A 12,029-nucleotide genomic window follows, 5' to 3' on the forward strand; every position below is an offset into this window, starting at 1 on the left:
ATAAATAAAATAATTTTATACAATGCTAGAAAATTTTAGATCTTTTAATTTAAAATTTTTTAGCATTGTATAAATTCATTTTATTTATTCATTTATTTATTTTTAATGTAGCATTGAATAATTCATTTTTTCACATCCTGCATGTATTTGTAAAATTTAAACAATGTTTATAAATCCCAGGCCCTGCCCTGAAGATGATCTCAATAAAGATCGAAACGTGGCACGATAAAGAAAATGTTTTTCTAAAACCTACGTCACACGATCTCCGAGTAATCTTTTCCTACATTGTCTTCTAGAAAAATAAGCATTTATTATAAATTTAAGAGTTAATGTAAAAGATTTTTAGTACATTACAGTTTAGATCGATCCGTATTCCTCCTATTTTCTTCTGGTTTGGTATATTTTGGGCATGTGGTCCGTCATGTTTCTTCCATCAGGACCGCATACCCAAATAATATCCCAAATCAGAGTAGAATCGAAGTTGATTGATATCTGGAAATCCACTTTTTTTCCGAACATTTTTGTTTTAGATTCATATCTTAATTTTATAGATTTTGTGTGTAGTGTTTATTTGTTTCGTTAGTTAATGATTATTTGGGGATGTGAATGCGGTCTGGTGTGAAGTAGGTTTTATAAAAACATTTTCTTTACCGTGCCAACGTTTCATCTTTATTGAGCCCTTTGACACTTTGAGCCCTGAAGATGATCTCAATAAAGATCGAAACGTTGGCACGATAAAGAAAATGTTTTTATAAAACGTACGTCACACCAGACCGCATCTTACGATCTCCACATAATCAATTTATAGATTTTGTTCAATCCGAATAATATTGCAAATTAAAGGTAGTGGTGATTGTTGGTCTACCTGGGGAGCTGATGGTCATTTGATCACTTTACTGGGTCCGTCTACTCACGCTTGTTATTGCCCTATAATGTCGCATTATATAAATATGAGTAATATATGTAAAAAATATATTCAACCATTATATCCTGTAGGCATGTGCTTTCTTTCTATGTTTTCCGGCCAGTCATCGGTCTTACTTCGTACCTAATGGTTACTGCAGATGGAGTGAAGTGGAAACGTCTTCCGCAAAGAACAAATAAGCGAGAATAGACGGATCACGGTCGTTAATCACAAACCAAAACTATGCTTACAAAATATAATTTGACAATTATCTTAACTGACAAAGAAATGCTTAGCGTTTCGTTAATTTTTTCGCTCTTAATAATAAATCTATTAAGTTTATTGCTTTAATTAATTAAAGAGCAAAGTGGCAACTATAAAGGGTTACTGGTATTCAGTTTTGTTAGATAAAATGTATTGCGTCTGGCCAAAATGCATTCATTCTGAAGCTCGGAAAGAATGTCTTAAGTCGTCGTTATACCAACTTTTATATGAAACTATTGAACAGGAGGGTTTACGTTTTCCCAGACGCTATAAATCAATAAAGCAGCCCCTAGACATGTCGGAAAATAACGACGTGTTAGACTAGTTTGATTCCCTCGTCTCGGGGGCGTATGAGTCAGCGAGGGCGGTATGCCCTCGTCCCGACCCTCTCAAATCCCTTCAAAGGCCCTTTTCTTTCTTCAGAAGCCTGACTTACCGAGCGGCCGTACAGAAAGACCGAGGGACTTCCTGATAAATATTTAAATAACATATTTGTTATGCGGTGAATATTTAGAACCAAAGAGATTGCTTTGAGTCGGGCCATAAATATTTACGGTTAATTTGCATCCTTTTTTAGATAAACATTGAGGTAAATCGTGCGATCTGAATATCCTTGATATATTGGAAAATTCAATTCCCCTGGAGAAAATGTAAACCTGTTCCCATTTCCATGCTAAAATTATTTCTTATGATATTACACGGGAAGTGTAGAGAAGGACATAATTAAAGATTAGTAATGGTTAAAGTTCCCATTAAACTTCAGTTCAATCAACACAGTTCAAACATCAGTTCAATCAATTGCTGGATCTGCAACAATTTGAATCATGATCTTAAATTTAAAAATTCTCCTTTCTAGAAAGAATCGTGCCAAAAAATCCACTGGATTGTGAATAAATTCATTTTTAAAAGTACAACCTACACTCAGAAATCGGCCAAGATTTTTTAAAATTTACCTATTGTTGTTTTATTCGGGATATATTGGCAAAAAAATATTTCAAAGGGAAATCTGGTTCAAATTTGGTTTCGATCAGAACAGTGTAAAACCCCTTCATTATTTTTGAATTTCGTAATTTAGTTTGTGGTTCCAATCTCCAAGAACACCTCCAGCTTGTCGAAGATTGGTGCAAAAAATGGAGGACAAGACAAAGAAAAATATACTCAGTGTATGATCACAAGTCTTGCCCCCCCCCACTGTACATCAACAAAGACATATCGACTTACATTAAATACTTAGGACTAGACCTAGACAGTAGATTGACGTGGAATCCCCAGATTTAAGAGACACCATAACAGAAGACTTGGACAGCTACGAAGACTTCTAGACGGGTCTCTACCGTGTACACAACTAACAAAACTTTATGTATACGTGTTTGGTGAGTAGTGACCGTTAGTCGATGATTATTCAGAAATCGAGAAATGCGGTCTGGTGTGACGTAAGTTTCAGAAAAACATTTTCTTTATCGTGCCACGTTTCGACCTTTATTGAGATTCAGGGCCTGGATTTACAAACATTGTTTAAATTTAATAAATACATGTATGATGTGGAAAAAGTGAATTTATACAATGCAAAAAATATTTTTTTCTGCGTAATTGTGACATTCTTGCGTGTCGTGTTGAGTGTGCCAGTAAGATATTATTGTTTTATGTTTACATACGTTCGATTTTGAAGGGGTGGGGAAGGAAGTCGTTATAGAAAGACATTTTTGTATAAGGAGTCGGCTTCTTTGAGGTGAAAAGAGCCGACGAAGGGAAAAAACGTTAGTTTATGTATAAGATTTTACTACGACCATTTTGGACATACGGAGTGAAACTGTCTGGTTCTCCCTAAGCCATCTAACATGCGCGTCCAACCCTTCCAATCAAAGTCCACAGACAAATCGTCAAAGCTCCTTACTATTATTTGGAGGTCGTGAGATGCGGTCTGGTGTGACGTAGGTTTTAGAAAAACATTTTCTTTATCGTGCCATGGTTTCGACCTTTATTGAAATCATCTTCAGAGCTCAAAGTGTTTGTTTTCCGTCAGTTCATCTAACGACCTCCGAATAATCATGAAGTTCGGTCACTAAACACCACACGCTCCTTACTTTGTCATAAACCTCACTATCAACATTATTTTTGTCAACGAACTGATCCATTCCCGATTCCAAACTTTTCATACTAACCTCTCAATCCATTGGAGCCCTCTCTACACATCCCTCAGTCGCCTTATTTGTCATTGCATGTGTCCTCCGGGTCCAGAGCTGGCATTTGTGTTATTGATGTGACTGTGTGAAAAAACTTTTTTGATAACATTTGTAATACGTATTGTGTACTAAATATGTATAAAGTACAAATAAAATAACTTTTAAAAAACTTTATGTTATTTAAATTTGCAAATGTTTTTATTAAACCTTCCATTAACGAGTCTCCCTCTTGAAAATACGTCGGTCCTGTCCGGGGCTGTTGCGGTCAAAATTATGTACAAAGCATTGAGATTGGTTACTGTATATTTTTTTTGCGTTTCGGCTGCGACATTTTCCGATGGACTTGCGGCCTTTTTCCTTGGCTGCAGGTACGCCGCGACAAATCGAGAAAAACGTTGTTTTTATTTGCCACGACTTTGAACGCCACATTTGTATTCTTATTGCTTAAAATTTGTATTTTGGGAGTTAACGTGGCCGTCGGAACTGCTTACAATGGTGGATGAAATTTCATCGCAAAATACGTGTAGAAACTACCTCTCGAAAGTGTCAAATCTATCTTTTCCAAGTTAATTATGGTAATCGTAGTTTCATAGATAGATCGAGCGGTGATTAACGACCGGGGTCCGTCCATTCTCGCTGTTTATTCTTTGTGAGATGAGTTTACTTTGTGTCTTCTCCAGAACCATTATGTATGAAAAAACGCTACGGAATTATTTTACGAGCCAATAAAAAAGAAGTCCATACCGTCGTGGGGGCGGGGCTGTATGCATACTGGTTGTATATGAAGTACACAATTCATTTGCTGCGGGGCCGCAACTATTCCTTACGGGATGTATTTCTGTCATAGAAAAACGTGTCATTTTCACTCACCTTGTGTACAAAGAGTGCATTTGCAAACAAAATCAAAATATTAAGTGCATCCATTGATAAGCTCTTCCACTAATAGAAGAGACTGCAAATGTTATTTCCAAGCGGCTCTTCATTTTTGGTTCGTGATTTTCATGCCTCTCGTTTCATCCCCCACACTTAAGGGTATTTTATGCCATACTGTAGTAGTATCTGACGTACTTGAGTTGCTTTGGCTCCGTTGCGGCACAGAAAAAGTCTCAATCTTTGTGTTGCCCTTGGAGTTTTCAGACCCTCGTAACTGTATTTTGGGCAATGTGCAATTAACAAGGTCATAAAGAGAAAAATATTTTTTTTAAAATAAAAAGAACAAAAGGCTTTGGTACAGCCTAGTTGTAAAAATACATTCCCAATATAAAACATTTGAACGAAATTGCTCCTTGGCCCGCATAAAGTCCCGAAAAAAAAATTTTGATAAATAATATTTAAACTTTTGAAACAAAACAAAACCGTATATCAAAATTCAGATACGTACTATCGCTGTTATTGCGCGTTTTTACAAGCAAAAGTGTTATGTTTTAACTATCGTTTCGGATGAAGATAAAATTGGTCGTACGATAATGACAGTGGAACTCATCCGATTCCGCCTGGTTCAAAAATATATTTCGTGATTCTGGGTGAATTGTAACAGCCAGTTTCTCAGTAATTCTGTTCCTGTTTCAATAAATGGGGAAAACTGAGCGGAAAACTTTAAAGACGTAGTAAATTGATGTATTTCTTATCAAGGCCACCTCCGCCTATATGGCGTATATACGTTATACGTTCATTTTAATTTTAATTATTATTAATTAAATTTTTTTTCAATTAATTAATCTTTACGTAAAGTATTGGTTGAGATAAAAAAAAGTGTATCACGAGCGGGATTCGAACCCACGACCTTCGGCTAATTACGCCGCTGCTCTACCACTTGAGCTATCGTGCTTCGATCCATTCGGACAATCCCATCTCAACGTACCTTTCGAATTTTCCCTCCTTTTTGCCATTTTTCAAATGTCGCGTAATCAGAATTCGATTCTCGTCGACAAATGAAAAGGCCACGGAGAGCTGTAGTGAAGCTATACTTCATTTTACTGATTAAATCCATTAGAGTTCGTGATATGATTGTTCGAATAACTTTTTTCAATTAATTAATCTTTACGTAAAGTAGTGTGCGAGTGGATCGAAGTCACGGTAGCTCAAGTGATGGAGCAGCGGCTTATTTAGCCAAGGTCGTGGGTTCGAATCCCGCTCGTGACACTGACTTTTTTATCTGCCTATTTGTAATCATATGAGGATGACATTTCTACGAGTCAAATCCTCTGAGAGCCACCTATTGATTTGATCTTTATTTTTCTATCTGTATCTTTTCATACAGCATTTCTGTATTTATCCTCTCGTGTTTGAACTTTTCAATTATTATACTAATAAATCTACTTAAGTGTAATAATTTTGACTTGTCACACTCAAACATTTTAGAACTCAATGTAATTCAATAATTATTAAATAACGCTAACTAATAAAGAGGTAGGATGAATCTTTGTTTTATATTTTATGTAATATTCATATTTAACAAAAATGACAGAACGATAATTTATTCAAATATGATATAAATACGTTTACCCGTTAATGATGAATGGTATTTATATTTTGTGTTTGAAAAGACTGTTGTCATTTAATTTAAATTAATAACAACAAAAAGGCTTGATTGAAAAATAATAGATGATCAGGAGAAAATATTAAAAGATACAAGAGCTGTTCTGTTCTCGATGAAACTGCTGAAGTAGGAATTGGATACCTAAAATAGATCGGATTTCCTGCGGTGTAAACCTCATTTCGAGGTTGAAGGAAAAAATTAACCAAAAATGACTTTTTTTGCATTTGACACCGTTATTAATTGTTTGTTGTTTATTTCAGAAAAGGAAAATGTTGGGGGATTCGACTTCCACTCAGGTCTTAAGGGATTTGGAAATTTCCCTGAGAACCAACCATATAGAGTAAGTTTGACAACAATTTAAAACTTTTATATTTATTAATTGGGTAATTTGTCAGATGGGTAAAAGAGTTTCTGAACGACGAGCACCATGGGCTCGACTGCCTTATAAGCTACCTAGGCTTCAGGTTGATGATGATGAGGGCTGAGACAAGGACAATTAACAAGACTGAGTCTGATGACAATATTTCTGTAAATAGTGAGTGTCTGCGTGGTGTAGATTTCGTCCATGGGATTGTATTATTTTAACAATTTTTAGGCACAGGGACAAATGTGATAAGCGGATGTAAATTGAATGGCCGGGTGTCCAATGGTTTCGACTCTCATGATTTCAGGAGGAGGTCGAAGCATGCTGCAAAGCTGAAGATGGGTGATACTAAGGACGACATCCACATATGCATTATGTGCCTCAGAGCAATCATGAATAATAAAGTAACAGTCAAAATTGATGTTGACTTTATAATTTTTCTTTTTTTCTAAGTGCTTAAGATCATTGATCATTTTTTCAGCATGGCTTCAGCCTTGTTATACAAAGTACAGATGGTATCAACGGAATCGCTCTGAGTTTAACACACAAAAGCCCAAGGTGATTTATCTTTTGCTCATTTTTATTACAAATTCAGTGCATTCAAACTCATAAAAATGTACATAGAACACCACGACTTAGTACATCGTTGCTTTTATCAATTATTTATCAAATCTGTCTGATAATTGTAATTTAATAAGGAAAAATATATTAATCGAGTTTTGTGTTTATTCAGGACAAAAGCTCTTGTGCTTGAATTACTTGCGGCGATCTGCCTTGTGAAAGGCGGCCACGAGATCATCCTCGAGGCGTTCGACCACTTCAAAGAGGTCTGCCAGGAGAGGCGAAGGTTCGAGACCTTAATGGGCTACTTCATGAACTACGAGGTGTTCCACGTCGAGTTTATGGTAGCCTGTATGCAGTTCATCAACATCATCGTTCACTCGGTCGACGATATGAACTACAGGGTCCATCTCCAGTACGAGTTCACACAGCTGGGGCTCGACACTTACCTCGAAAAACTTAAGTACACTGAAAGCGAAGAATTACAGGTAAAAATTTACATTTAATTTCAGTTTACTTTTGTATTTATTAACTTCCGATAAGATTGGATTTCAACTGAGGATGAAAGAATATAAACACTAATGGCCTCAAAACAAAGATTATCACATTTAAGATTAAGAATCAAAGTCCAGCCTCGGATTGGCATTCATTCTGCTGCAGGGGCTAGGAAAAAATTAAGGATGTGTGCTGAGGATATGAGTTCCTTCAATGCCAGTTGTATTGGTTATCATTTTATTGCAAGTTGGCCTTGGCTGTGAGTTTACGCGTTGTTCCTAATTCAATATGACAAAGGGATTTTGTATTATCCTGGATCTACGCCAGAAGGAAATAAAGAAGAAACAATTTTTAAAACCTTTGGTCTCTTATTGGAAGAAGTTTAAGGTATTGGCTATTTTGTTTAAATGTTAGTTCATGTGTATTCTTGTGTTTAACACAACTTCTAGTCTTGGTCTGTTCATTCTTAGTTTCATTCCCACCTTTTTATTACTATTTTAACAGATATTGTTTTATCTCAAAATAATGAGATTACCATTTATCTTCTTCTTTTTAAGTTTTAATTTTAAATAATTCAAACATTTTTTTCTCAAAAAATTCAGTACAGTTCCTTTTTATATAAAATATAATAAAATAAAATGAGTCTTAAAAAATGACCGTCATTTTCTTGGAAATTGTAATGCACTAAAGGCTTTATTTGTTTTTCAAATCCAATTAGATTTGATACCACTTTAATCCGTAAAATATACTAAATGATCTGTAGAAAAATATCATCTTGCCTTCAGTTTTGTCTCAGAAAACAACTATGATGCACTATACCGTGCGATTGACAAAATACTAGAAAATTGAAAGTTAATTAAGTTAATTGTTGATGAATCTTACCCTGACCAAAGAATAGTGGCAAAGGAACAGAAATAAAGATTATTAAGTACACTGTTTTTCGTGGTCTGCTTGACCAAGTAATAACATTCAATTAATTAAGGTTTTAAGTTGAGATAAAAAAGTCAGTGTCATGAGCGGGATTCGAACCCACGACCTTCGGCTTGATACGCCGCTACTCTACCACTTGAGCTATCGTGACTTCGATCCCCTCGGGCACCAACATAAAACCTTAATTAATTGAATGTTATTAATTGGTCAAACGGACCACGAAAAATAGTGAATTTAATTGATTAAAATGAAGTACACTTCACTAAAGCCTTCATGGCCATTTCATTTGTCGCCGAGAATCCAATCCGATTACACGACATTTGAAAAATGGCAAAAAGGAGGGAAAATTCAAAAGGTGGGGTTGAGATGGGAAGTTGGTGCCCGAGGGGATTGAAGTCACGATAGCTCAAGTGGTAGAGTAGCGGTGTATCAAGCCGAAGGTCGTGGGTTCGAATCCCGCTCGTGACTGACTTTTTTATCTCAACTTAAAACCTTAATTAATTGAATTATTAAGTACATTTGTTAAAACAAGTTTGATTTAAAATGAAGACAAAACAAAAAAAAGGAATTATGGATCTGCTGTGCTTCAGCACATTTTTAACAAACAAAAAGCCTAACTCTTTCATAAAGCAAATAAAACGAAAAGTTCACTAGCTTTGAAAACAATTAATGGTGCAAAAGTCGACAAACAGAGGATTGAAAAAAGTAGCGCATCAAAGTTGACAGTCCAGTCCTCAAATTTCTCGTGACCAAACGTGTCCTTCCGATCTCAGGAATACTTAAAGAGAGATTGCCCGTGGTTCCATCAATCCGCGGCGTTTTAACCTCAACCAATCAGCGAGAGCTAGCCAGTATTATTACTCTATGTATAACAAGACAGAAAAATTTGAAATTTCAGTAACATTACTCCTTAGTTGGAAACGTAAGTTTTCTGCCGCTGTAACAATACATTTGGTGTGGCAATTCGAAGAGGAGCAGCTATCTCTGAAAGACGGTGTTCAGATGATTCCAAAGAAATTTGAAGCCAGTGACATAAGCCTGGAGAGAGAAGAGGGTTTTTGATGATAATCATTATTCTCTGAAGGAAGGTCTGTGGGACTCTTGAGGCTAAAACGTGATTCGTTTCCGATAGTCTTCGAACCCAATTCAATCAAAGTAAATGTTGCGTAATGACCCAATAGTTCAAGTAAATCAGATAAGCAATTGAATAAACAAAATGAAGAGAACATCCAAAAAAGGATCTTTTCACACGCTCCACAAAAAAGAAAAAAGATTTATTGAAAAAAGCATATACTTGAAAAATAATGACAAACGATAAAAAGAAGAAGCTCATCGCCATAATGGTATAAAAAAAAAACAAAAAAAACAGAATGTGTAGAGGTTAGTGACAGTTGATCGATAATTATTCAGAAATCGTGAGATGCGGTCAGGTGTGATGTAGGTTTCAGAAAAATATTTTCTTTATCGTGCCAACGTTTCGATCTTTATTGAGATCTTCTTCCCTAGAGAACGTTGGCACGATAAAGAAAATGTTTTTCTGAAACCTACATCACACCTGACCGCATCTCACGATTTCTGAATAAAAAAACAGAATGATTTTCTGTTTGATCTGGATATGCCATAAAGGTATGCTTCTTTCATTGTCTCAAAGAAGAGACCTACCGAGCCCTTCCATTGTTGGGAGGGAGCCTTCAGCCGATGATGCCCGAGGTTCAAAAGTACGCTATAAGACAGACCTAGCGAAAAGAACTCACGAATTTGCGATCGAGTTCGGAGTTTCCCAATCGACGTTAATCGTGGGCTGCAAAACTTGGGGAAAGTGAATCGCTCATTAAGAATGGTTCCTCATGAGTTGACCATTGAGGCGGGCATGACGCCTGGTAGAAATTCGTCAACATCTTTTGAAAAATGACCTTCATTTCATCAAAAGAATTAGTTATTTGCAATGAAAAGTGGATATACTGGAGAAGCCCCATAATCTTCAAGAGAAAACTTAATTCTCTGGATGAGTTCAAAATGGAGTTGCAGAATTCTTCCGTTCAAAACGCAAAGGGTGGTATAGTAAAAGATTCAAATACCTAGCCTCAAGATGGCAACAAACCAAAGAACACAATGGTATGCTTTGAATATATAATAAAAAAAATGTATGGCTCATCCTATATTTAATTTTATCTAGCAGTTGTTTTTGTAAAGTTATAAACTAATGAATTTTAAATATTATTGATTGGCTAACTTAACGATCATTTTTAAGAAAACAGTTTTAGTAATGGGATCCATCTTTAATATGTATTCATAGAGTATTTTGATCTCAGAATGGTTCTCATGTTCATATGTGTAAGGATCGAAACAGAATCCATCTATTCACATTCTGTTCAAAAATCTAATACACTTCGTAAATCGAGTCTTTCTTTTAAAATTTCTCTTTTATCTTTCATCGTATTGAGACCAGTGCGTTAGTAGCAATAATGGGTTTTAAATTGGTTGCCTTTTAATCATGGCTCCTATTCGTATTGCTAGAGAGTCAGAATAAACAAAATTCAATGTTTGAACAGCTGTTGTTCTCATATGTTAATTTATTTCATTCCATTCCACATTGGAATGGGATGCTCAATAATGTGCACGATGCTTAAGTTAGCGGAAATTACGTTCATGATAAAATTTGAAAAAAATATCGAGGAATATGGAATTGATCAATCGCCCACTGACATCCGTTGGTGGTAAATGTGCAATACTCTGAGTTTTCTGAGTTGGAATTTTAAAATTTTAAGTGGATGCATCGTTGACTTGCTCGGTTTTTCAATATGGGTAGTCCTGTTAGCCATACTCTGGGTATGTGGCGTCGATGCCGCTTTGCCGTTTTGTTTCTCATGAATTTTTTTTATAACAGGTCCAGATATCAGCATACCTGGACAATGTATTCGACGTGGCAGCCCTCATGGAGGACAGCGAGACAAAGACGACCGCCTTGGAGAAGGTTGCAGACCTTGAGGACGAACTTGGACATGTATGTACAAACAATTTCTTATTTCTAATATTGGGTTGTCCGGAAAATAATGCAGGATTTTGGTATTAAACAAAAAAAAAGAAACTAGTTACTTTAAAGCAATGTTCTTTAATCAAAATAATTTNCATACAAATGAGTAATCCTGTAAACGTAAACAGAATATTTTATATAGATTTTTTTTAATGAAAACTTAAAATCCTGCATTATTTTCCGGACAACCCAATAGTAATAATATTAATAATATTTTTAAAAAGTTTGGGGATTAATCTATCAATTTATTTTGCACCAGGTAACCAGAAAAGTTGGTGCATTTTCATTTGTTATTGTTTTAGTACTGTTAATCAACATTTCTATTTACTTCCGAAAAATGGCAAAAAGGAGGGAAAATTCAAAAGGTGGGGTTGAGATAGGAAGTTAGTGTCCGAGTTAATCAAAGTCTCGATAGCTCAAGTGGTAGAGTAGCGACGTATCTAGCCGAAGGTCGTGGGTTTGAATCCCGCTCGTGACACTAACTTTTTTATATCAACTAAAAACCTTAATTAATTGAAAGATTTCTATTTACATATAAGATTCAAGTCACATTATACTAAGAAGATAATGTATCAGTTTGTCAAGAAAAAGTGCCTTCAACAGTTCCTTGTAAATTATAAAATATTTTCTTTCATGCGGCTTCAAAACTCATAATTTGTACATCCTTATTATATGAATTTTCACTTGGTACTAAGCCGAGACAGCTCGTAAAATTTGCGCTGCATTTGGTGATGAGCAATGAATGCATGGCCTAA

General features: G+C 35.5%; 1 protein-coding gene across 2 annotated transcripts in view; it reads left to right on the forward strand.

Moving 5' to 3' along the window:
* The window catches only part of LOC106668244 (formin-like protein CG32138), a 134,204-nt gene that overhangs the window by 112,677 nt on the left and 9,498 nt on the right, over nucleotides 1–12,029 (forward strand). For both annotated transcript variants that reach the window (XM_014396803.2, XM_014396812.2), the window contains exons 4-9: nucleotides 6,151–6,230; nucleotides 6,286–6,425; nucleotides 6,486–6,658; nucleotides 6,736–6,812; nucleotides 6,988–7,303; nucleotides 11,128–11,244. In XM_014396803.2, the coding sequence (XP_014252289.1) occupies nucleotides 6,151–6,230; nucleotides 6,286–6,425; nucleotides 6,486–6,658; nucleotides 6,736–6,812; nucleotides 6,988–7,303; nucleotides 11,128–11,244 (903 nt within the window). The remainder of the gene's footprint in view (nucleotides 1–6,150; nucleotides 6,231–6,285; nucleotides 6,426–6,485; nucleotides 6,659–6,735; nucleotides 6,813–6,987; nucleotides 7,304–11,127; nucleotides 11,245–12,029) is intronic.

The sequence above is a fragment of the Cimex lectularius genome, unplaced genomic scaffold (genome assembly GCF_000648675.2).
Source record: "Cimex lectularius strain Harlan isolate CLEC.00 unplaced genomic scaffold, Clec_2.1 scaffold2, whole genome shotgun sequence".
Lineage (NCBI taxonomy): Eukaryota > Metazoa > Arthropoda > Insecta > Hemiptera > Cimicidae > Cimex > Cimex lectularius.